This window comes from Chiloscyllium plagiosum, unplaced genomic scaffold (assembly GCF_037043375.1).
Source record: "Chiloscyllium plagiosum isolate Xiang-an unplaced genomic scaffold, Cpla_swu_hap1 HiC_scaffold_8, whole genome shotgun sequence".
NCBI classification, from domain to species: Eukaryota; Metazoa; Chordata; class Chondrichthyes; order Orectolobiformes; family Hemiscylliidae; genus Chiloscyllium; species Chiloscyllium plagiosum.
In genome coordinates, this window is record NW_028270146.1 from 32311115 (window position 1) to 32336426 (window position 25312).

Genomic DNA, 25312 nt, shown 5'->3' on the forward strand with positions numbered 1-25312 from the left:
TGCATAACAGATCTGTTTACAATTTCTGTGGTATAAATTAGCATTATACACCAAGGACCATGTAGAAGGGAGAAGAAAATCACGGTAAGTACAGCTTGCTTCACTTTAGGTAAAAGGAACTTAAACTACAATCAGACATCAAGTAAGAAACTGTTTAATAAATGATTATGTCTTAGAAGCTAAGTTGACAATATTTAGAAGTCTTTAGAACTCATTAAGCTTACTAAGCGTAAAAAGCAACCTCATCAAGGTTGCACTTTCAAAGCACTGCAAAACAAGTTTGTTCTTTCCTTTGCAGGTTAAGATGAGGAAGCTGATTCCTGTAGCTTTGTTGCTCACTGTGCTCTACAGTGGAAGAGCGATTTCTAGTGGAAAAATGACTGCAATGAAGGCTACAATTCAACAAGCGCATTCTGGTTCAAGAACTAAAAACAATCTGTCTGCACTCAAACTTTCAGCTGCAAATACAGATTTTGCCTTGCGTCTCTACAGACAGATTGCCTCACAGCCAAGCTCAACTTCCAAGAATATTTTCTTCTCTCCTATAAGCATCTCCTCCAGCCTGGCCATGTTGTCACTGGGTGCAAAACATAACACTCTGAATCAGCTACTGCGTGTTCTTGGGTACTCCAATATGTCAAAGAATGATGCAGCCGAGGTGCATGCAACATTCAGATACCTCCTGCAGGAGTTAACCAGTGAAAACAGTGAGCTGCATATGATGATGGGGAGCTCTCTCCACATCCAGCAGGGACTAAGTCTTCAAAAGAAATTCCTTGACGATACAAGGCAATTTTATAAGGCAGAGACAGTCAGTACTGATTTCAGAGTGTTAGACAAAGCAAAAAGAAAGATCAACGCTTATGTGAGAAAACAAACAAATGGCAAAATCCAAGAATTCATTAAAACGCTTAATCGGAACACTGTAATGGTACTTATTAATTATATCTTGTTCAAAGGTAAGAAGTTTCTTTAATGCTATATCATGTTTACATATTTGTAAATAGAAGTGTCGCTTTCTGATTTCAGGAAGGAACATACCTTTAATTTGTTTTGAACTTGTCTTTACTGGGTTGAAGTATTCTCATTGTTCTAGACATTGAAGACTACTAGTGCAGTGAATTAATGAAGTAAGTTGTATTGGTAAGGAATTAGTCTTTGGTCTAGTTAAACTAGTCAAACCTGAGAACAATATTTTTTTTTCCATCCAAGCTATCTTATGAACTTTAGTGCAACAACTTATGGTTAATAAATTAACTTAGATTAGTTAATGACTGACAGGTTTGATATTTTTTGATCAATTATATCTATAAAATAGTTGAGATATGTGGATGGATGTGTAAGCTAGAATTTTTAAAAATTGTTTTATATTAAAATCTGCTTTCAAGATTTTCAGTGTTTATGACAAGCCACTTATTTAGAAAAAAAGAACTTGATTCCAAACAATGACCTCAGATCAGAAAGTTATATTTTTGCTCTAGCCAATTCCAAAGGAGCCCAATTGGAAAGAGGAAGTCGCTGTGTTGGGTAAGCAATGGGACCAGGCATCTTGACGGAAGGACTACAGACCAACCAACTGGGGAGGGGAGTGGTTGGAAGTTGAGGTTTCTGTGGATAAAAAGGGAATGCTGCTCACCTTCAAGGTTAGTTCATAAAGATCAATGGAGGAAACATATCTACTTTAGAAAGAAAATCAGCCTTGGCTTTGAAATTTGGTCAAGTTTCTAAATAAATCATTTGGCAAAAAGTGAAAGTTTATTTTGGCAGCTAGAAGTGCCAAGGTGGAACAAAGTTATTATTCAGCTGAATACAACAAGAAGGGCCAGGTTTTACAGTACTAACCCTCCCCCCACCCCCAACACTACTGACATGTTTCAAGATGGAGCTCATGGGTAGAAGGAGGGGCTCATATTGCAGCGAGTGACCACTTGACAGTCTTATTTAATCTCCATCTCTATTTTATCCCAGCTGGGGGCAGTCATGTGAAGGGAGTGGTCCAGCAGATTTTATTCCACAGGTGGATGACAGATAAGATAGTGGGAACCTCCTTTTGGAATCCTCTCTGTCCATTTAAGGCACACCACAAAGTGCTCCTCTTCTCATCCCCTCCATTTCCCCATGACCATACCTCCGTTCCCTAAATCCTCAAATTTAGCCAATCGTTGGAGTCTGCCAACCTGATTCCGCAGTTTCCCCAGATTTACCTTAAGTCCAGGCTCTGTAACTTCCTCTTCTTTGGAGACCAACAGCCAAATTCCTAGCAATGGCCACTAGCACCTGTATCTGGTGCTGCCAGAACTACAGAGCTGGCAGCCAATCAGATTGGCAAGTTACTGTCTAAGGCAGGGCTTCCTTCCCAGATGCAAGGTTCAAGTCTCACCCTGAGCTAGTTAACACTGTCTGTCCCGTGCATAAAATGGCTATTGATAATTAGCTCCCAAATAACTTGGCTTCAGGGCATATAGCTCCCCATGAAATCCACACTAGCACTGTGATGTAGATTGCTTTAAGTGTCTGTATATTTGCTCACCCAACAATTCTATAGCAAATTATTTTGTCGATTTACATCCAACTACATCTTATGAAAGAGTTCTTTTCAGCAGATAGGTAAAACACAAAGGTGTATATGTGAAGGGACCATGATATCCAATTCTTATAACACTGTTCAATCCTAAGTTAAACTTAAGTAAACTTATTGGCTTCCAAAAGCAAATTCCTAGTTTTGATGGGTGCAGATTCATCTGCTGGCAAGATTGGTGTCAAAACCTCATAAGAATATTCAAGTCAAACGACATTTTTATCAACGACATCCTCATTTAAAAATATCAAACTTTTGTAATTACTTTTCATTTCACATTTTATTAACCGATGCATGTTATATCAGAACTTCATTCCTACTATCTTTAAAATTATCGAAGGTGTAGATCTCCAGGTGAAATTCTAGTGTTTGGATATTATTGCTCATAATTTGCAATGTGAGTTAACTTAGTTTTTGGAATTTCTACAGCACAAATCTGTGTGTCATTCAGCGGCGCAACTTCACATAAAAAGTCAGAGAATGAAGCTTTTGGGAAGTGAAATTCTTGTTCACTTCAAAATACTGGTGAAATAAAACATTTTCAATCTTAAATGTTGAGAGCTGGAAAGAGAAACATGTTTCCAGAGCATTTCTTATCTTGGAGTTCTGAGGACACATGCAAGAATACCAAATTTCAAATGATCACAGCAATTTATGAATAGTTCTGATTGACATGACAACACTAATTAGTCAAGACTTTGCCTCAGAGAATAGAGAAATATGTTCACATCCAAGCTCCTCAATAATTTAAACAAGGTGCAAGGCTTGATCATGTTCCTTTTGTTAATGGAAGGGGTGCATGTCTATGAATGTGTGAATGATCCAAGTTATGAGCTTGATCAATTATCTGAAATTAGTCGCCACTTTATCCATTGGCATTATTCAGCAGATGTTGCCCAATTGTAGCATCATTTTTAACAGGAGATTTATGTTTGGATTTTGCAGACTGTCTGAGTACAGTCTGTACCCTACCAATTACAAATAACTAAAGGAACATTGTGTTTAATTTGTCAGCTAAATATGGAAAAATAAGGCTTCTGTTATTGGCATCATATCAGATCAGAAATTTGTACATGAGGTTGCTCAATTGTCTTGTTGGCAAAATGTCATTTTAGACTGATGGCACCATCCTTTTAGTGGAAAATCACACTCACGTAGCAACTGCATAATAACAGTGAGAAGTGGCTTGCTTATCTTGTATTTTGAAGGCATCTTGCCTCTCCAGGGTAATTTTAGGAAGACCAGAAACTTTTCAAGTCTGAAAGTCTTCGCCCATGAGTTTGCAAAATACACTATGAGTAATGATCTGATTAAGATAGCTAATATCCTGTAGGATAGGTTCAATGCATTCTCTTTCGGTATCAGACTTGCAAGGTGATCAAATAATTAGGACCCAAAGGATGAGTGGAAGTAAGTAACAGAGAGGCACATTGAGTGAATTTGGGAGCAGGATGAAGCATATTGGAGTGTGAATGGGAAGCTATACTTGTGGCTGCAAAACCAAAAATCATTACATCATCTAAATATCTGAAATATGCTTGGGATAAGACTTTAGCACATGCTTCACCAAATATATGTGTTCACATGGAAACTATCAAAAATATCAGTAAGGCTGGAACTTGAGGAAATTTCAATACACCATCAATTTGGCATCCATCATTGATACGGAACTTGACTGCATAAGTTTCTGATGAAGGGCTTTTGCCTGAAACATCGATTTTGCTGCTCCTCGGATGCTGCCTGAACTGCTGTGCTTTTCCAGCACCATTCTAATCTAGACTCTGGTTTCCAGCATCTGCAGTCATTGTTTTTACCTGCATAAATTAAATGAAAACAAATGCAATTTATCTGCATTTCCATAAAAAAAAATGGTTCTGGTGCAAATGTCAATGGTCTCCTGCAGATATACATGCCTGAATAAGCTCACAAACTGACCAAAAACATTGACAAGACATTGCTATCAATATGTAGCTTGCATTTAGTCATGGAGTCATAGAGATGTACAGCATGGAAACAAACCCTTCGGTCCAACTCGTCCATGCCGAACAGATATCATAAACTAATCTAGTTCCATTTTCCAGCACTTGACTCATATCCCTCTAAACCCTTTGAAATCATATACCCATCCAGATGCCTTTTAAATGTTGTAATTGTACCAGCCTCCACCACTTCCTCTGGCTGCTCATTTCATACACGCACCACCTTCTGCGTGAAAAAGTTGTCCCTTAGTTCCCTTTTAAATCTTTCCCCTCTCACCCTTAAACCTGTGCCCTCTAGCTCTGAACTCCCTCACCCCAGGGAAAAGACCTTGTCAATTTATCCTATCCATGCCCCTCATGATTTTATAAACCTCTATAAGGTCATCCCTCAGCCTCCAACGCCCCAGGGAAACCGCCTCAGCCTATTCAGTCTCTCGCTGTAGCTCAAATGCTCCAAACCTGGCAACATCCTTGTAAATCTTTTCTGAACCATTTCAAGTTTCACAGCATCCTCCCGATAAAAGGGACAACAGAATTGCACACATATTCCAAAAGTTACCTAATCAATGTCCTGTACAGCCACAACATGATTTCCCAACTCCTATAGTCAATGCTCTGATCAATAAGGAAAGCATATCAAACACTACCTTCACTATCCTATCTACCTGCAATTCCACTTTCAAGGAACTATGAACCTGCACTCCAAGGTTCCCAGCTCCTTACCATTAAATGAATCAGTCCTGCTCTGATTTGCCTTTCCAAAATGCAGCACCTCACATTTATCTAAAGTAAACTCCATCAGCCACTCCTCAGCCCATTGGCCCATCTGATCAAGATCCCAATGTACACTGAGATAACCCTCTTCGCTGTCCAGTACACCTCCAGTTTTGGTGGTGTCTGCAAACTTAGTAACTACACCTCCAATGTTCACAACCACATCATTTATATAAATGATGAAAAGCAGTGGACTCAGCACCGATTGTTGTGGCACACCACTGGTCACAGGCCTCCAGTCTGAAAGGCAACCGTCCACCACTACCCTCTATCTTCTACCTTTGAGCCAATTCTCTGTCCAACTGGCTAGTACTCCATGTGATCGAACCTTGCTAACCAGTCTACCATGAGAAACCTTGTTGAATGCCTTACTGAAGTCCATATAGATCATATCCACCGTTCTGGCCTCATTAATCCTCTTTGCTACTTCAAAAATCATTAGTGAAACATGATTTCCCATGCACAAAGCCATGTTGACGATCCCTTATCTATTCATGCTTTTCCAAATGCATGTAAATCCTGACCCTCAGGATTCCTTCCAACAACTTGCCCACCACTGATATCTGGCTCACTGGTCTATTCCTTACCACCTTTTCCTGGCTTTTCCGTACCACCTTGCTTAAATAGTGGCACCACATTATCCAATCTCTAGTCTTCCCGCACCACACCTGTGACTACCAATGATCAAAATATCTCAGCAAGGGGCTCAGCAATCACTTTCCAAGGTCCCACAGGGTTGTAGGTCAGGTCTTGGAGATTGTTTCACCTTCATGCATTTTAAGACATCCAGCACCACCTCCTCTGTAATTATGGATATTTTTGAAGATGTCATCATTCATTTCCCCACATTCTATGTCTTCCAAGTGCTTTTCCATAGTAAACACTGATGAAAAATACTCGTTTAGTATCTTCCCCATCTCCTGTGATTCCACACATATGCTGCCTTGTTGATCTTTGAGGGACCCTATTCTCTCTCGTTACCCTCTTGTCCTTAATGTATTTGTAGAGTCCCTTTGGATTCTACTTAACCCTATTTGTCAAAACAATTGCATGTCCCCTTTTTGCCATCCTGATTTCCCTCCTAAGTATACTCCTACTGCCTTTATATTCTTCTAAGGATTCACTTGATTTCTGCAGTGTATACGTGACGTATGCTTCCTTCTTTTTCTTAACCAAAACCTTAATTTCTCTTGTCACCTAGCATTCCCTACACCTTCATGAAAGTGAAGGAATCTTTCACTGTGTATATGGGAAACTCATAAAGAACAGGCTTGGTAATTCACTTGACCTTTAAACCAATTCATGTTTTGCAGGGTCATTGATAAAATAACATGCAGTGAAACATCACTTTTCTTTGATTCACCTTCCAACTTACCTTTCCAGTTTTGTTCTCCTGAATTGTTCTTAAAGAGATGGTGTTAGGAAACGAGTTCCAAGATTTGTATCTTGTAACAGTGAAGGAACAGTATTATAGTTCCAGGTCAGGATGATGTGCACCTAGGAGTGAAATTTGCATATGGTGGTGTTCCCATGCACTTGCTGACCTAGTCGTTTGAGTTGTAGAGGTCATATTTTTGAAAATGCATTTGAAGGGGGCTTCATGAATTGCTGCACTACAACATGTAGATAGCATCATTTTGTGTCAGTGGTGGACGGAGGGAGTGTTTGATGTGGTGGATGGAGAATCAGATGGTGTCGAGGTTTTGAATGTTGTTGAAGCTGCATTCCCCCAGAGATCCCATCAAACTCTTGACTTGAGCCTCATCGATGATGGACAGTTTTTGGTTTCTCAAGCAAATTATTTGGTGCAGTTCTTGTACCCACAGTAATTATAAACTTGGTCCAGTTAAATTTCTGAACAATGGTAACTCCCAGGATATGGATATTGGGAATTCTGTTGTAACAATGCTGTTCAGTGTCAAAGGGAGATGGCTAGATTCTCTTTTGTTAAAGATAACCATTTCCTGTTATCATTTCAAACAGTCTGAGGTCATATACAGCACAGATGACAGGAGAGCAAAGCACTTTTCATTCTGTCTCAAAAAGACCCTGCCTTCATCCCTCCAGCATCAATACAAATTTTCTACTTCACTCACTAGTCATTTTGTTGCCCTTCTGTGTATGATCCTAATAGTAATGCTCTTTAATGATTAAATTTGGAATAGTTAATGCTGATTACTCATATTTATTAATAGAGTTGCTACTGGCCACATTAATTTCATTTCTAGCGAACAGTAAAGCAGGCCTTTCATCTCACCAGTTTGAGCTGGATTCCAGCCAAGGTCCCACTGGTAAAAGGATGTTGCAATCCATTGTTTCTTTTTCTACTTCTTCTGTTTCTTTTATTTATCTCCTTCTGTAGATTTTGCAATTATATTTTTTTTCATAGTAAATACTGATGACAACTAAATAGAATTGAATGATATAATAATTGAGGAACTGTTCACAATGCTGGGGATGTTGAAACTTGGCAAGTATCCAGGATACTTTGTCAAAAAGATGTCTTCACTCTTGCCCATGGTAATGCTGACAGAAGGACTTCATACTGCTAGTTTCTCAGATTTCTTCAATTAGCATTACATAAACTGAAAACATAAGGATACTTGACTTAAATTATAGATCACGTCAATAAAGCACAAGCATTTAATTTGGAGTGAATTCACTCCATTCAGAAGCAAAAGAGGCATAATAATACTGTTCTTTTGACCCCAACTCAACACTGATCTCAGCTGAATGACAGTTAACACATTTCACTTCAACTTCTTCATTGCTTTCTCCATGGCACCATGTCAGCCAATCAGAATTGACGCCAACCAATCAGCACCTTTGTCTCCTGTAGAATAATTTGTTATGATCATTTGAAGTTGGCACAAATTTGTCCTGATTAGTGCAAGGCTCATTCGCTCAACCTTTTACAATTTATGCGGTGACTTGGAACCTATAGATGTTCAATTAGTGCTCTTGTCGTGCAGTGGTAGTGTCCTTACCTCTGAACCTAGGTTCAAGTCCCACCTACTCAAGTGGTCTGTAATAATATGTCTGAACAGGTTGATTAGAAAATATCTAGAAATTATTTGGGTGAAGGTATGGTTGCTAAACTTGTTATCACACAAAGGTAGGTTAAAATGTAAAATGTAAATTGAGGCGGCAAATGGATATTGTTTATAATTAGTGAGTACGCAAAGAGATGTCAAATGGAGGGATATGTGAATTATCCATTTGACAGGAATAATAAAAAAGAAACGTTATCTAAATAATGAGTTATTGCAGAGTTCTGAGAAGCAGAGGGTATCGGGTGACCTAGTGCCTGAATTGAAAAAAGTTAGCACGGGCAGTTGCCACATTGTGAAAAGGATGCCTTCTGGAGTTTGTTTGCAAGTTGATCAGTAAATATTCAGAGCACAATGCAGGGCAATGGAAAGCAATGTACATAAGTGCAGAAAACGTTCATATATAAGATCTTTAAAATTACAGCCATGTATATGATCACATTCATAAATTTGACATTTAATCTGAGACTCCCTATATACATGCACAGAAAGTAATTAGGAAAGCCAATGGAATTTTATTGTTTATTCGGAGGAGTATTTAATTCAAAAATAGAGTGGTTATGCTTCAGTTGTACAGAGCCTTGCTGAGACCACATCTGGAGTATTGTACATAGTGCTGGTAACCCTTTGTAAGGAAAGATGTCAATATGTCAGTAGCAGTTCATACAATCGGCTGGAAATGGCCAGTTGTTTAAAGGGGAAAGACTGAATAGGCTAGGCTTGTATTCGCTGGAATTAAGAAGTGACTTGGTTGAAATATATGAGATCCTAAGGGAGCTTGATAAGGTTCAATATGGAAAGGATATTCCCTCTTGTGGGAGAAACTGCTAAGAGGATTAATCATTGGGGAAAAAAAGGGGGTCATTTGTTTATGACAGATGAATTTTTTTTTCTCCTTAAGCAAATAAATCTTTGGAATTCTTTTCTTCAAAAGATAGTGGAGGTCTTCGAATATTCTTAAGGCATAGGTGAATAGATTCTTAATAAGCAAGTGGGTGAAAGGTTATCAGGGTAGGTGAGATTATAGATTTGAGGTGACAATCAAAAGTTAAAAAATCACACAACACTAGGTTATAGTCCAACAGGTTTAATTGGAAGCACTAGCTTTCGGAGCGCCTGATGAAGGAGTGGTGCTCTGAAAGCTAGTGCTTCCAATTAGACCTGTTGGAGTATAACTTGGTGTTGTGTGATTTTTAACTTTGTACACCCCAGTCCAACACCGGCATCTCCAAATCAGAGGTGATAATCAGATCAACTACGACCTTATTAAAATACAGAACTGGCTTGAAAGAAGCCAAATGACCTGCTCCTGCTCATCACTTGGATGATAATACATTCTCATAATATTTATCTCTTTTTAACAATGCTGACTCTAGCTGGCTCTTATACTGGTAATGTGTGAACCAAACCATTTCAGTTTGGAGAAATGTATTTGTGCTGTTCATATACCGCTGGCCTTCTGTACTTGTGTGACCTCTAGCTCTGCTGTATTCAGTATGTGAATGTACCTACTAGAAAAGGTGCAAAACTTGACCAACTCTTGGGAAATAAGGCAGGGCGGGTGACTGAGGTGTCAATGGGGGAACACTTTGGGACCACTGACCATGATTCCATTAGTTTTAAAATAGTGATGGAAAAGGATAGACTGGATCTAAAAGTTGAAGTCTAAATTAGAGGATGGCTAATTTTGACGTTATTAGGCACATGTTCGCAGGTAAAGGGACGGCTAGAAAATTGGAAGCCTTCAGAAATGAGATAAGAGAGTCCAGAGACAATGGTAGGGTGAAAGGAAAGGATGGCAGGTGTAGGGAATGCTGGATGTCTAGAAAGATTGAGGGTTTGGTTCAGAAAAAGAAGGAAGCATATGTCAGGTACAGACGGGAGAGATCAAGTGAATCCTTAGAAGAGTATAAAGGCAGTAGGAGTATACTTAAGAGGGAAATCAGGAGGACAAAAAGGAGTCATGGGATAGTTTTGGCAAATAGGGTTAAAGAGAATCCAAAGGGTTCTTACATTAAGAACAAAAGGGTAACTAGGGAGAGAATAGGGCCCCTCAAAGATCAGCAAAGCAGCCTTTGTGTAGATAAATCCCCAGGACCTGATCAGGTGTACCCTAGAATTCTATGGGAAGCTAGGGAAGTGATTGCTGGGCCCCTTGCTGAAATATTTCTATCATCGATAGTCACAGATGGGGTGCCAGAAGACTGGAAGTTGACTAATGTGATGCTTCTATTTAAGAAAGGTGGTAAGGTCAAGCCAAGGAACTATAGACCGGTGAGCTTAAAGTCGGTGATGGGCAAGTTGTTGGAGGGAATCCTGAGGGACAAGATTTACATATATTTGGAAAGGCAAGGACTGCTTAGGGAGAGTCAGTGTGGCTTTGTGTGTGGGAAATTATGTCTCATGAACTTGATTGAGTTTTTTGAAGAAGTAACAAAGAGGATTGATGAGGCAGAACGGTGGATGGGATCTATGTGGACGTCAGGAAGGCATTCAACAAGGTTCCCCAGGGAGACTGTTAGGAAGGTTAGATCTCATAGAATACAGGGAGAACTGGCCATTTGGATATACAACTGGCTTCAAGGAAGAAGACAGAGGATGGTGGTAGAGGTTGCTTTTCAGACTAGAGGCCTGTGACCAGTGGAATGGCACAACAATCAGTGCTGGGTCCTCTACTTTTCATCATTTATGTAAATGATTTGGTTGTGAACATAGGAGGTATGGTTAATAAGTTTGCAAATGACACCAAAATTGACGCTGTAGTGGACAGCAAAGAAAGTTAACTCAGATTACAATGGGATCTTGATCAGATGGGCAAATGGGCTGAGGAGTAGCAGATGGAGTTTAATTTAGATAAATGCGAGGTACTGCATTTGGAAAAGCAAATCAGAGCAGGACCTACACACTTGATGGTAAGGTCCTCAGGAGTGTTGCTGAACAAAGAGACCTTGGAGTGCAGGTTCATAACTCCTTGAATGTAGAGTCACAGGTAAATAGGATAGTGATCAAGGTGTTTGGTATGCTTTCCTTTATTGGTCAGAGCACTGAGTGTAGGAGTTTGGAGGTCACATTGTGGCTGTACAAGATATTGTTTAGGCCATTTTTGAAATTTGCGTGCAATTTTAGTCCCCTTCCTATTGGAAGGATGTTGTGAAACTTGAAAGGGTTCAGAAAATATTTACAAGGATGTTGCCAGGGTGTAATAGGCAGAGGCTGAATAGGCTGGGGCTGTTTTCCCTGGAGCGTCGGAGGCTGAGTGGTGACCTTATAGAGGTTTATAAAATCATGAGGGGCATGGATAGGGTAAATAGACAAAATCTTTTCCCTGGGGTGGGGGAATCCAGAACTAGAGGACATAGTTTTAGGGTGAGAGGGGAAAGATACAAAAGAGGCCAAAGGAGCAACATTTTCACACAGAGGGTGGTATGCGTATAGAATGCGCTGCCAGAGGAAGTGGTGGAGGCTGGTACAATTGCAACATTTCAAAGGCTTCTGGATGGATATATGAATTGGAAGCGTTTAGAGGGATATGGGCCAAGTGCTGGCAAATAGGACTAAATTAGGTTGGGATATCTGGTCAGCATGGATGGGTTGGACCAAAAGGTCTATTTCCATGCTATACAGCTTTGTGACTCTATGACTCTATGGCATCACATTTGGCAGTACATTGCAAGTAAAAAGGCTGAGTTAACTTTTCCACGACTACCCTGGGTATAATGTCCTTAGAGAAATAGCTTCTGGTAATCAAGGTATCATATCAAGATATGTACTGATGTCCTGCATTTACTTTTTTGACAGTGGTCCTACACAATCACCTAATACAAGTCGTTCTGCTATAGCACTTGTTTTGTTAACACAAATTTGCTATTATGATTAACAAATTGAGGGCACTGTTTCTATAGCACAAATTTTTGAAGAGTGTATTGGTTATAATGCGATTCTGGCCCCATTAGTTAAATGGTGCTGCTATTGTGTGATTTTCTTATAATGTGGGATTGCATGAGAACGGAACTATTGCATTATAGCAGAACTGACTGCAGCTGACCAGTGGTGCTTTAAAAGCCAGTATGGGAATGAAAGGTGCTGGCATAATTAGATGTTGTACATTTCATTTAGTAGAATTGCACATCTTTATGAAGTCTTAGTCATGTAAAAAAAGCTGTTCATTACTATCTGTATTTTCCACATTCCTATGTGTCCTGCCATAGGAATTTCCTGTGCTACACGCAATATTTCCCTACGATATCTGGGTGCTAGCACTACTTGATGAATAACTATACATTCTTCATCTGCAGGCCTGTGAAGATGTCTCCACTTCCTCATCACAATTCAGTTTCCAGTATAATACTGCGCCAGAACTCTTTTAGCCTCAGCTTCCAGGTGATCTGACTATGCCAATTTATTTAACTTTGGATTTGCTTCCTAAAATTCAAATATCAAAGACTTACCAAACATTTCTTTTGAACTATCCTCTTTCTTTAATAGAGTTTTGTCTACCCTGACTTGTCTTGGTATTATTGAGATCTCTGATGATGGACTTTATTTAACCACTGCTCTGGTCTCTGCAAACAAAGGAAAAATACAAAGAACCTACTCTTGCAACTGTTCTGTCTCTTTAGCCTCACTTGGACTTTCCATGATTAGAGGTGAAGTTATAACTTTCACTCCTGTCTAACCATTCCTCAGGAGTAAATGTCCTCCACCCATGAGTAATCTCTGAACTACCCCAGCTACCAGTAGTCTTGATAGTGAGCCATATTCTAACTGGACTTTGCCCAATGGAAGCATGACATAATCTCCACCTATCCTGTTTACCAATATTTTGACTTTCATTGAGCACCCTGGATGGAAAGTAAATCTTTCTGCAGGAAAAGAATTTGAGTAGCCCTTGAATCCCTTCATATAGTTAAACATTTGGCTATACTGTTTTGAAAAAAAAAGGATTATCTTCCATTTAGACAAAGTGCCTTCAAATCTCTCAAATATCCTCTGTTCTTATATTGCACTCACAGCAGTGTTTACTCCCAGTTGCTTACTTGTAGTTACAGCTTCAATTTTGTCCGGATCATTTTTCTTTTGAGTTTCTTTTTCAGACTCATTCTTAACTTGCCTCTGTTTCCTTCACAAATTCCAGCATCCTGAATGAATATATTGAAATTTGTTTCAATGGAGACAATTTGACTTCCCATTTTCAGCTCCAGAGCTCTCCTTTCTGATCTGAAGAGTATAATCTGGGCTATTACCAGCTATCTATTCTTTAGACCTTTGCTATTTGACTTTGTTTCACTCTCCCACTTTCTATTCCTTTTGAATTTCTGAGGGTGACAAATAAAAGGTTTAGTTTTTTTGTATAGTTCATAATTGTCAGCCAGTACTGTTGCCTGTCTAGCAGCTACAACCTCTTAGGTCCTCAACAAGGGCACTTAAGGATCGCATACAGTGCTTGTATCCACCTGTCAAATTTGCTTTGCTTAACTCTTTCAAGTTCCATGTAAGTTTGCCCAACTGTTCAAAATTTGTAACTTAGGCACTAACTCATATGCAGACAATACAGTTTTTAACTTAAATGCATCATAATCCCTTGAATCTCCTCTGACACCAAAGCATAAATTTCCTATGCTTTACCTGCCAGCTTACTCTATATGTGCAATGTCAGGGTTCCTTTTTGCTAATTCATTTGTCTTGCTATTTTCTGAAAGAATACCTCTGAATCATTTTTCTTAAATTTTGGCACAGTCTGGTCAAATCTAAAAATTCCCTACTGGACTTCAAATTATAACTCATATTCTCTTTACCAAAGTCTATATTAGCATCCAATGTCACTTTGTTTACATACATCATTTGAAGCTGATAAACATTATTTTTCTCTTTTTCTCTCTTTCTTGTCTCCCTTCACTTTCCCTTTGCAATTCTAGTTTTACTTTTCTCATTTCCACTTTCTGACTTTATAAATCTGCTCCTTTTTATCTTTTTCTGTCCTTTAGAATAGTATCTCCTGCTTCTTTAATTCAAGTTGTTTTAAATATAAATGAATCATACCTAACTCTGATGTTTCAATTCCTAGAATACCTTGTCTCCTGTATTTCTATTAAACACAACTGCTGTGCTAGTACTTTGAATGTCTTTGCTTTCTTAGATTTATCAAGCAAAGCCATTGCCAAATTATTTGGCAATTCAATTTACCTGGTTTGCGTAGTTTCACTTAAGACTGTCAGTAACAACTCTGCCACCTGCAGGAAATTCTTTGCAATTTCCAGTGCCATTTCTTATTTGCAGTACACAACCTGATGTTTTCTTTATCTTCATCACTTCCTAATACTGTAACCAAATTCTCGTTGCTGTTTCAATGTAATCTAACTATAATCCCCAATCTTTGTTACAACCCTCTTGAGAAATTTTGCTGATTCTCAAGCCCCACTACTCAGTGTACAGCTTACAGAAACTGATGGAAGAAACGGTCTGAGATGAAGTTTGAGGTAGGCTGCTTCACTCTCATAGAGATTGATTACATGGTCACTGTCAACTGTTGTTCTGACCATAGGGAGGTTGACCAGCTGACGTCAATGACTTCACTATCATAAGGTTATCGCCCGACAGGTTTATTTGAAACCACAAAGCTTTTGGAGTGCTGCAAAAGCTTGTGATTTCAAATAAACCTGTTGGACTCTAACCTGCTGTTGTGTGACTTCTGACTTTGTCCACTCCAGTCCAATACCAGCACCCCCACATACTGACTTCAATGAAACATTATAATGTTTGAAAGTCATTATGGCATTCTTGATATTGTACTGAGTGACAATGGCCCTCAATTCAGAAAGGATTGGGAAATTCAACACCACATATCATCTCCACAGTATCCCTAGTCAAATGGAAAGGTTGAGGCAGCAGTAAAGATCACCAAAGGAATTCTAAAGAAATCATGAAAATCCAAATGTATACAAGGTAATCCTTGAGCAGAGAAACACGCCTACTCAAGACATGGAAAGTAATGCAGACCAAATATTAATGTCATGCCTGTCCTAATCTACTTTTCCAATAGTGTAAAAACTATTGAGGTCAGGATTAAAATAGGTGTGATTGACAAAGTCAAGGAGGAATGACAAAATTCACATTGATAAAACCTTACAATATTGCTAGCAAATGTTAAATATTATAAACAAATGTCAGCCTATGTGGCAACAAAAAATTGGCACTTCGATTGTATGTGATGAACATGAGCAAACAACTATATCAACGAAACCACAGACACCTCCTTCACTACAGGCAGTGGATCGGAAAGCTACAATGTCATGACCTGCACAGAGTACAGACCATCAGACCCAGAAGTCCTCTGTTCCCCAGCAATAGGCATGGATTGACAATAATAGTTACAGTGGCAACAGCACTTAACTTGGAAGCAATACTCCCTCTAGAAGGAATCACACCAGGAAAGATCAAATATATGAGAAACAGCCAACAACAATGAATATCTGTACCATTAGAGACCTGCATAATTTATGTATGCCATACATGTGCAGTTATTGGCAAAAGTGGAACGGGCAAGAGTTAACATAAATGATAGGAGGATGCAATTGTATAATTAGCTCACTGCTGGCTTGTCATCATGTGACCTCTGCCTCTACTGGAGTCACTTATCTTTATAATCTGGCAGAGCTATTAAACATACATTACATGAAACAGTTTGTTTTATTTTAGCTGTGCAATTGTTGTGTACAGGCTTGTAACCCTTACAAATCAGAGGGCCTATTATATATATATGTTGTGAGGTAATGGAATTCCCTGCAGGAAGGTGCCAAAGAGTGAAGGGATGACATGTCTAAATTGCAATTTGTAGTTGCTCATATTTGCAGAATATTATAATGTGGGATCTGTCTTCCTGAACAAATTATAGCAATAAAGATGAGAGAGTAATTAATCCCAAACCTACTCTGAGATCTTGATCTTATAAAAGAGCTTCAGAATGACAGGAAGGCATTGGAAGTCAAAAAAATCTAACCTAGTTTTGACATGAAATATATAATTTAGTAAAGAATGACTATCATAAAAATTCAGTGATATTATGCATTGAGTAATAGTAATTTGATAGGTTTTACGACCACAAAAGCTGTTGAATTCTCGAACTCAGCCTTATCATCAGAACATAACATCTTTGGTGGAGGCTAATTGCTTCCTCACAGAAGGAAGGTAAAATTTCTCAAATGGGCATATTCAGTTCAGCTAAATAGTCCTTTTGTAAGCCTGAAAGAAGGAATCCCCCCATCCCACACCAATCCCACGCACATTCAAATTCAAATAAGGTGATCTGTGAGAAGAAAGAAAAGGTGTAATTTTGTTATAATACCTACATTGGTGGAAATAGTATAAAAGCAAATGTTTTACCATGTGATTTTTGTGAATTTTTTTAGAATTTTGTTTCATCCCTTCAAGATTAATATAGGAAATCAGTACCAGCAACTCTTATTGATAGACCTTTAGTGTTGCAAAACATCTCAAGCTGCAAGATTTGATACTGAGCCACTTAAGCAATACCAGGACATGTGACAAAAAACTTAGCCAAAGGGATAGACTTTTAAGAGTAACTTGCAATTTGTAGTTGCTCAGATTTGCAGAATATTATAATGTGTGATCTGTCCCTACCACTGGATTGGTAATTGCAGGTTCAATTCCCACCTGCTCTAGATGTGTGTATTGGCATCTCTGAACAAATCGATTAAGAGGAAAAAATTGAGAGACTTGAGGCTATGTGTGAGCTTACAGCCTCAATAGCAAGCATTCAAGTTATTCAAATAAGAGCTGTGCATGACACTAAAATAAATGGAATTCAGGTTGGAGGAGATTTTATTGAAAGGGAGTATCAAGGCAATAGAAGGATTTGAAAACAATTTTTGTTAATGTTTATGAATTGAGAAAAAACACACTTATATTCATGTGAGTAAACTAAGCCTCTTATTGTCTTTAATATAATATAAAACCAGAAAATGCTGGAGAAATTCAATAGTTCTGGCAGTTTACATGGAGAGAGAAACATTTTGAGTCCAATGTACAATATCTCTCATTATCACTGTTTGGTTCTTTTAGGTAAATGGGTGAAACCTTTTGATCCTCAGAAAACCTATGAAGATGACTTTCATGTTGATGATACAACAACAGTTAAAGTTCAAATGATGAAGAGGAAAGGAAGATATTATATGAATTATGATGAAGAACTTCGTAGTTCTGTGATTTTGATTCCATATAGAGGAAATGCTTCTCTTGTGCTTATACTACCAGAGCGAGGAAAATTGGCAGAAGTGGAACAAAACTTGACAATTACCAATTTTCAAAATTTAATAACATCATCACGGATTGGGTAAGTTTGCTGCATCAATGAAATATAATTATTTTCCACCGACACAGAGGTGGTGTGTTACAATCAGTGACAAGGCAGCGAAAGATCCATGGTTTTGCGGTAACTTCACTTTTATATTGCATGGTCTTATTGCCCCAATATCTATTGCTTTTGTGAAAGAGGTGCCAGAAGGGTCAAATTTAAGAGAGATCAGTGTGACAGATTGATCCAAATGTCCTCAGGTTGCTGTTTCTCTGAAGCATGGATTTGAATCCTACTTCTGATATACTGATCCTTTGCAAAGTCCTAGCAGTATATGGGGATGCAGTGATATAGTGGTGATGTTACTTGATTAGTAATAGCAAGCAGAGATATAGTGATGATGTTATAGTGATGATCTGGAAGGCCTGAGTTCAAATCTGAGCGGAATAAGTAGGGGATTTAAATTTACGCTGAGATGGTTTAATAAGACGGCTCGGTCAATGGACACAAACCATTTATAGGAAAACTTTTCAGAGGAATTCATTCCTATGTTGCCCCCACAAACTACCCATAAGTTGCTTTTCCAACGGGGGCATTGGATAGCAATTAGGAACGGGACAACTGGTGGCTCTATGAGCTCAGAGAATCTCAGGAATCTATAAAGAATCTGTCCTTGTCGAAATAGATTTCGATTTAACAGGAAAAAGTTCTAAACTTGGTAGTTCAGCTCAAAAGCATGATTTTAAATTTATTCTGAAGTCAGTTGTATTTTTTAAGTAAAATTATTCAAGGTTAAACATGACTTCTTTACATTTCTTTCATTTTAAAAATTGTTTTTGATTTCTACTTAGATTCAGAAATCGATATGGAACAAATGGGCTGGCATGGTGGCTCAGTGGTTATCACTGCTGACCCACAGTCCCAGGGACCTGGGTTTGATTCCACTCTCAGGCAACTATCTATGTGGAGTTTGTTCATTCTCCCCGTGTCTGTGTGGGTTTCCTTCCCATATGCAAAGATGGGTAGGTTAGGTGGATTGGCCATGGTTAATGCAGGGCTACAGGGCAGGGGTTGGAGTTGGGTGGGATACTGTTCAGAGGGTCACTGAGGATTCAATGGGCCAAATGGCCTGTTTCCACACTGTAGAGATTCTAAACAAATACTGTTTTTACTCATCTAGTGTATTACTTCAAACAAGATGCAAAGAAATATTTACTGGAGTGGGTGCACTGAATAATTTGGTGCATCTACGCAAATGAAGAAAATTTTGATGAGATTTTAAAATGGAACATGAGATCCAAAAAGCACCACAACTACATTGTAGCTAAAACCTGTATGAGCAGTGCCAATAACCAAGTATCTCTTTAATCAGTCAAACTGAAGAAGCATTAATAAGCAACACAGAGTCTGAACTGAGAAATGCCATCAGCTAGGATAATGACCATTCAGGAAAATACCAGGAAAATATCCAGTCGAGCTATGTATAAGAAAAGATCACCATCACCTTGTAAAATAGCATAGAGTTGGTGAATGGAAACCGAGAATATATCATTTATATTATATATGTTGGAGGTCAAAATTAAGAAATGAAAATAACAAATTAAAATAAAATGTAAGCTGAATGTACAAGTTTAGAGAAAATGAGTGTATTCTTTCTGATACCAAATAGGTCTGTGGATCTACGCCTCCCAAAGTTGTCTTTAAGGTTGACGTACCAACTCAAGCAACTGCTGATTACAATGGGTCTTGTAGACATCTTCACTAATAATGCAAATCTCTCCAAAATCACTAAATCTGGACCAGTACATGTATCGAAGGTAAAACATTTAACTGACATACACATAATACTCAAACTTTAATCAACTAATAAAAGGTTGTGGAACTGGTTGTCTGAATGTTCAAGTATCAAAATTTGAATAATCATCAGAAGACATAACTATTCCTTTAAGATTTTCCTGTGATTTTTCTCTTACATGTCATCTTTCTGGAGTTCTGCCTCTGTGAAATGTTTCACTTTATGCTACCTAAAGGCAAATTAAATGGCAGAGGTTCTGGTGTCAAGAGACCATTGCTTTGTTTCTATCTACAAGTAATCAGAGTTCACCTGCACAGCGCAGCATAACAATTTCCATGTCTCATTGACCTGTGTAAAACCAGAACGAGCCTTAAAACCAGAGATAGTCCATGGTCAGAAAAGTTGCAACTGTGACAAATGCAAACATTATCAGATGATTCTACATTACAGACAATACTCCAGAATCCATAAGTTAACAATGAATAAGCGCCAGATATCCAAGCAAAAGTCATTCACAATTAATACTTCTGATACAAAGAGGAAAAAGACCATCAATTCCATCCAGATTGTCCCAGAAGTTACAATTCCTGGCGCATCTGTATAAATACATTCTCTACCCCAATGAAAACCATGTGATCTTGTGGGAAATATGAACAATATCTAAATATCTTAACCATAGAACCATACAGAAGTTACAGCACAGCAAAAGGCCTTTCAGCCTATTATGTTTGCACTGGCTGAATAAATTAGGTGCCCATCCTAATCCCATTTTCTAACACCTGGTCCATAGACTTGCAGGTGTCTGTCCTCCGAGGGCTTGTCCAGGTCCCTTTTCAATGAGTTGAGGGTCTCCATATGAATCACCAAACTGGGCAGTGAATTCGACCCTTTGGATGAAACAGATTAATGGTAAAATGACCTGAAAACATTTTCTGAGGTCATGAGAAAAATGAAGGAACTGATAGAGCAGCTGTCTGACACAACCAGTGGAGTGATGCTGGGTTAAAATGGCTAGTCTTTGTGCTACACAGTTCTATAGTTCTGGTGTTTGAGTGGAACTGCAGCAGCACATAAATTACTTGTTGGGAAACCAAATTAAACACTTGGTCCCTTAAATACAATAATTGGTAAAGGTTCAAGTATAGCTCCAGAATAATAACACGCAGATTGTGCTACTTTAAATACATTGTTTAATATTGTATCATAAACAGTGTGATTTGACTGTTAAAGTAGCAGAAGAAATTTGTAGCAATTTCAATGCCAGGGTGAGATATGTGAGGGCACAGTAGTTTAGAGATACCAAACTTTGGTTTTCAAAACATACATTGTAAATGTTAGGGAATCCTGAGAGAAAAAAGAACTTTCACAGTTTTGACATTCTGGGAAATAATATTGAAGAATTTTGTCAAAGCTGTTTTTCCTCTATCACTGTAACTTCACAGTTTAGCTCAAAGCTTGATTCAATAATTCCCACATTAGAGTAGGAAATCTTCAAGGAAATTTATCCATAAAAAGCTATAGAAGGAGATTTTGGTTTAAGACATAGCTCAACATAAATTTATGGAAGGTGAGTGTATAGAATAACACATACCTACAGCTTAGAATAAAGTAAGTTTCAAAGCAGTGCTGCTCTATTAAAATCAATAAAGCTGAAGTAATAGTAATCACAACAAAGAGAGAGTTTGATGGCTACAGCGAAGGAATGATCACTGAATCTTGAAGAGACTCGGTGTTGAGATTTTACCATGTCCAGCATCATAATGCACTAGAGAAAGCATCCTATCTGGATGCATCACAGCATGGTATGGCAACTTCTCTTTCCAAGATGGCGAGAAACTAAGGGGTTGTGAACACAACCCAGACTATCACATTAACCGGCCTCCTATCCATTAATTTCATCTATGCTTCCCCCTGTACCAGCAAAGCAACCAAACATAATCAAAGACCCCTCCCACCCGATTGATATTCTCTTCCACCCTTTCCATTGGAGAGAATATATGAAAGTTTGAATATACAGATTCAAGAACGCCCTCTTCCCCACAGTTATCAGACCTTTTAATTGGCCTCTTGTGTTAATGTTGATCTCTCTCTGCACCTTCTCAGCATCTCTAATACTGTATCCTGCATTTTGTTCTGTTACCCTGATGCTCTTGTATAGTACAATCTGCCTGGAAAGCATGTGGTGGCACAGTGGCTCAGTGATTAGCACTGCTACCTCACAGCACCAGGGCCCTGGGTTTGATTCCAGCCTTGGGTGACTGTCTGCATGGAGTTTGCACATTCTCCCCGTATCTGTGCGGTTTTCTCCAGGTGCTCCAGTTTCCTCTTACAGTTCAAACATGTGTAGGTTAGGTGAATTAGCCAAGTTAAATTGCTCATAGTATTCTGGGATGTGTAGGCTAGGCGCATTAGTCAGAGTAAATGTAAGGTAGGGGAATGGGTTTGGATAGGTTGCTCTTTGGAGGGTCAGTGTGGATGTGTTTGGCTGAATGACCTGTTTCCACACTATAGGAATGTCATAATTCATGTAAAACAACATTTTACACTGTGCATCAGTTTACATGACAGTAATAAATCAAATATAATTATTATGTCAGTGAAACAGGAGCAGTTCCTTACCTGGGCATCTGCCTTTGACTGGCCGAGCCACTACCATCCCACAGTAACAGGAACAGGCTTTTATCCTGATGCCATTTTGTCACTCCTGTTACCTCCCAGGCCTTCTCTAAAGGCTAATAAAATTCCAGCCATTGATCAGATTTTATTAATCAAATTTCATATTTCCCTGTTTTTCTAGGTGATTCATGAAGCAGTTCTGGATGTTGATGAAAGAGGAACTGAAGCCACAGCAGTTACAGGAGTTGGTTTGATGCCGATGTCAAAGCCTCCTCAACTTAAATTTAATAGACCCTTCTTACTATTAATTGCTGAACACAGCAGCAAGAGTGTCCTGTTTGCAGGGAGAGTGATGAATCCCACTGATTAATACTGATGCAAACTCCACACATCCACAAAATAGTCTAGGATCAATAAATTGAAAGTGATGAGGTTACTTGTAACAGCTGTTAACATTTAAATAGCAGAAGATTTAGTCAAATGTAGCACTCTATATCTTCTTCAAGGACCGCAATTTCCCCCCCGACGTGGTCGACGGTGCCCTCCACCGCATCTCCTCCACTTCCCGCTCCTCCGCCCTTTAGCCCCGCCCCTCCAACCGCCACCAGGACAGAACCCCACTGGTCCTCACCTACCACCCCACCAATCTCCATGTACAGCGCATCATCCGCCGTCACTTCCGCCACCTCCAAACAGACCCCAGCACCAAGGATATATTTCCCTCCCCTATCAGCTTTCCGTAGAGACCACTCCCTCCGCGACTCCCTTGTCAGATCCACACCCCACACCGACCCAACCTCCACTCCCGGCACCTTCCCTTGCAACCGCAGGAGGTGCAACACTTGCGCCCACACCTCCCCCCTCACTTCTCTCCAAGGCCCCAAAGGAAACTTCCATATCCACCACAGATTCACCTGCACCTCCACCCACATCATCTACTGCATCCGCTGCAGCCGGTGTGGCCTCCTCTATATTGGGGAGACAGGCCGCCTACTTGCGGAGCGATTCAGAGAGCACCTCTGGGCCACCCGGACGAACCAACCTAACCACCCTGTAGCACAGCATTTCAACTCCCCCTCCCACTCCACCGAGGATATGCAGGTCATTGGACTCATCCACCGCCAAACCACAACAATCCGACGGTCGGAGGAGGAGCGTCTTATCTTCCGACTGGGAACCCTCCAACCGCAGGGGATGAACTTGGACTTCACCAGTTTCTTCATCCCCCCTCCCCCCACCTTGTCTCAGCCGGATCCCTCCAGCCCGGTACCGCCTTCCTGACCTGCAGTCTTCTTCTTGACCTCTCCGCCTCCATCCTACTCCGACCTATCACCCTCACCTTGACCTCTTTCCACCTATCACATTTCCAACGCCCCTCCTCCAAGTCCCTCCTCCCTACCTTTTATCTTCTCCTGCTGAACACTCTCTGCTCATTCCTGAAGAAGGGCCTGTGCCCGAAACGTCGAATCTCCTGTTCCCTGGATGCTGCCTGACCTGCTGTGCTGTTCCAGCAATAAAGTTTCAACTTTGATCTCCAGCATCTGCAGACCTCACTTTCTACTCTATAATGAAAACCCAGTGTATCAAATGTAGACTTATGATATATCATGCTTTATATGAGGCCTAGTTTTAGTTTCTTAAATATAATTTACATTAAAGTAGATGATGCATTTGAACTTTCAGGGTGTGATTTTTGTTTAAAAGTGCTCATGAAGTTGCATCGGTAAATTTATTTTATTTGATGACTTAAAAGGACCAGAAGAGCCGATTGCTACTTTCCATTGGATTTTTTTTCTTGTATTACGCTTTTACACAGCCAAACAATTTTATGAGGCTACACTGACAGAGTCAAGCTAATTGGAGTTGAATATTTAGGTCCAATCTACACAGATCCAGGTCTCAGTATGATCAAAATCCCATTGGCATTTGGCTGTGCCTGTTGGAGAAGATAAAACAGGGGATTTGTTTGTGTCAAATAGACAAAGACAGCTTATTGTATCTGCTGCGTCACTGCAATTTATTATTATTCATGAAATCTATAGGATATATATAACAGCAACTCACCAAATTTGCCTGTGCAGCTTCTCCCAATTCTGTAATTTCCACCACCAAGAATGTCAAAATTAGCATTAACAGGGCAACACCATCCACTTTGGACCAAATTGCCCTTCCAAACATAAATCATCCTCACTTGGATATCTATTGCCATTGCTGCATAAATGTACTGGATTAGTGCACCTAACATCATTATAGAATAATGGAGCAATACAAAAGAAGTTCATTGTGCCCACATCTGCTCTTTCCCCAAAAACCTGCAAAATGTTCCCCCATTATCTAAATGCTTATCTAAATTCCTTCTAAAATTTATATTGGATCTTCTTCCTCTGTACTGTTAAGCAGTGCAAATAAATTTGTCAAGTACCCATACCATTAAAAAAATTACAATGTGCTTCATAGGAACATTATGAAATATGACATGCCAGTGAGCCACAGAAAGAGATACAGTATTAGTTCAGATATCAAAATCTTGGTCAAAGGAGCAGGTTTTAAGGAATGTCACAAAGATGAAATTGTGGCAGTGAGGCAGAGAGGTGAAGGAATAAAATTCCAGAGGATAGGCTTTCACCAACTAAAGGCACAGCCACCAATGGGGGAGCAAATTATCAGTGATGCTGAAATGCAGGGCACCATTTTTCTTTTTTCTCCAGCCGCTTCATAAGATTTTTTTAAAGGACTTCCATTTAGACCATAAGACCAAAGATATAGGAATAGAATTAGACCATTTGATCCATTGAGTCTGGCCCATCATTCAATTATGGCTCATATGTTTTTCAACACTAATCTCTTGCCTTCTCACAGTAATCCTTGATCTCCTTGCTAATCAAGAACCCCTATCTATCTCTGTCTTAAATACACTCAATGACTTGCCCTCCACAGCCTTCCGTGACAATGGGTTCACAGAGTCACCACCTTCTGGCTGAAGAAACTCCTCCTCATCTCATGTCTAAAGATCATTTCTTCACTGAGGTTATATCCTTGGTCTTAGTCTCTCCTTATTTTTGATTTTCAGGAGCTACCTTTTGGGTTTTGGGGCCTCCTTTTCATGCTTATTAACTCATTATAAGTGATGCAGTCATGTAGTAGCACTGTCTTCAGTATTTGTGTTGACATATGCATTCTTTCAAATGCATTCATTCATGGAACATGGGC

At 39.3% G+C, this 25312-nt stretch overlaps 1 protein-coding gene across 2 annotated transcripts; it reads left to right on the plus strand.

The window, feature by feature from the left end:
- LOC122553422 (alpha-1-antitrypsin-like protein GS55-MS) lies at window positions 1–23778 on the plus strand. Of its 2 annotated transcripts, none has more exons than XM_043697165.2 (5): window positions 1–84; window positions 299–959; window positions 17460–17730; window positions 19361–19508; window positions 22284–23778. In XM_043697165.2, the coding sequence occupies exons 2-5, from the start codon at window positions 305–307 to the stop codon at window positions 22470–22472; spliced, it is 1263 nt and encodes a 420-aa protein (XP_043553100.1). In that variant the 5' UTR covers window positions 1–84; window positions 299–304; the 3' UTR covers window positions 22473–23778. The 2 variants fall into 2 exon arrangements, with proteins under 2 accessions (XP_043553100.1, XP_087845794.1); XM_087989668.1 differs by lacking the exon at window positions 1–84 and adding an exon at window positions 94–109.
- The last annotated feature ends 1534 nt before the right edge of the window (window positions 23779–25312 follow it).

Bases quoted from the DNA above. Each gene is read 5' to 3' on its own strand.
- LOC122553422 (XM_043697165.2), top strand. From the start codon at position 305: ATGAGGAAGCTGATTCCTGTAGCTTTGTTGCTCACTGTGCTCTACAGT. The intron at 960-17,459 runs GTAAGAAGTTTC...TGGTTCTTTTAG, and splicing joins TAATTATATCTTGTTCAAAG to GTAAATGGGTGAAACCTTTT. The intron at 17,731-19,360 runs GTAAGTTTGCTG...GATACCAAATAG, and splicing joins ATAACATCATCACGGATTGG to GTCTGTGGATCTACGCCTCC.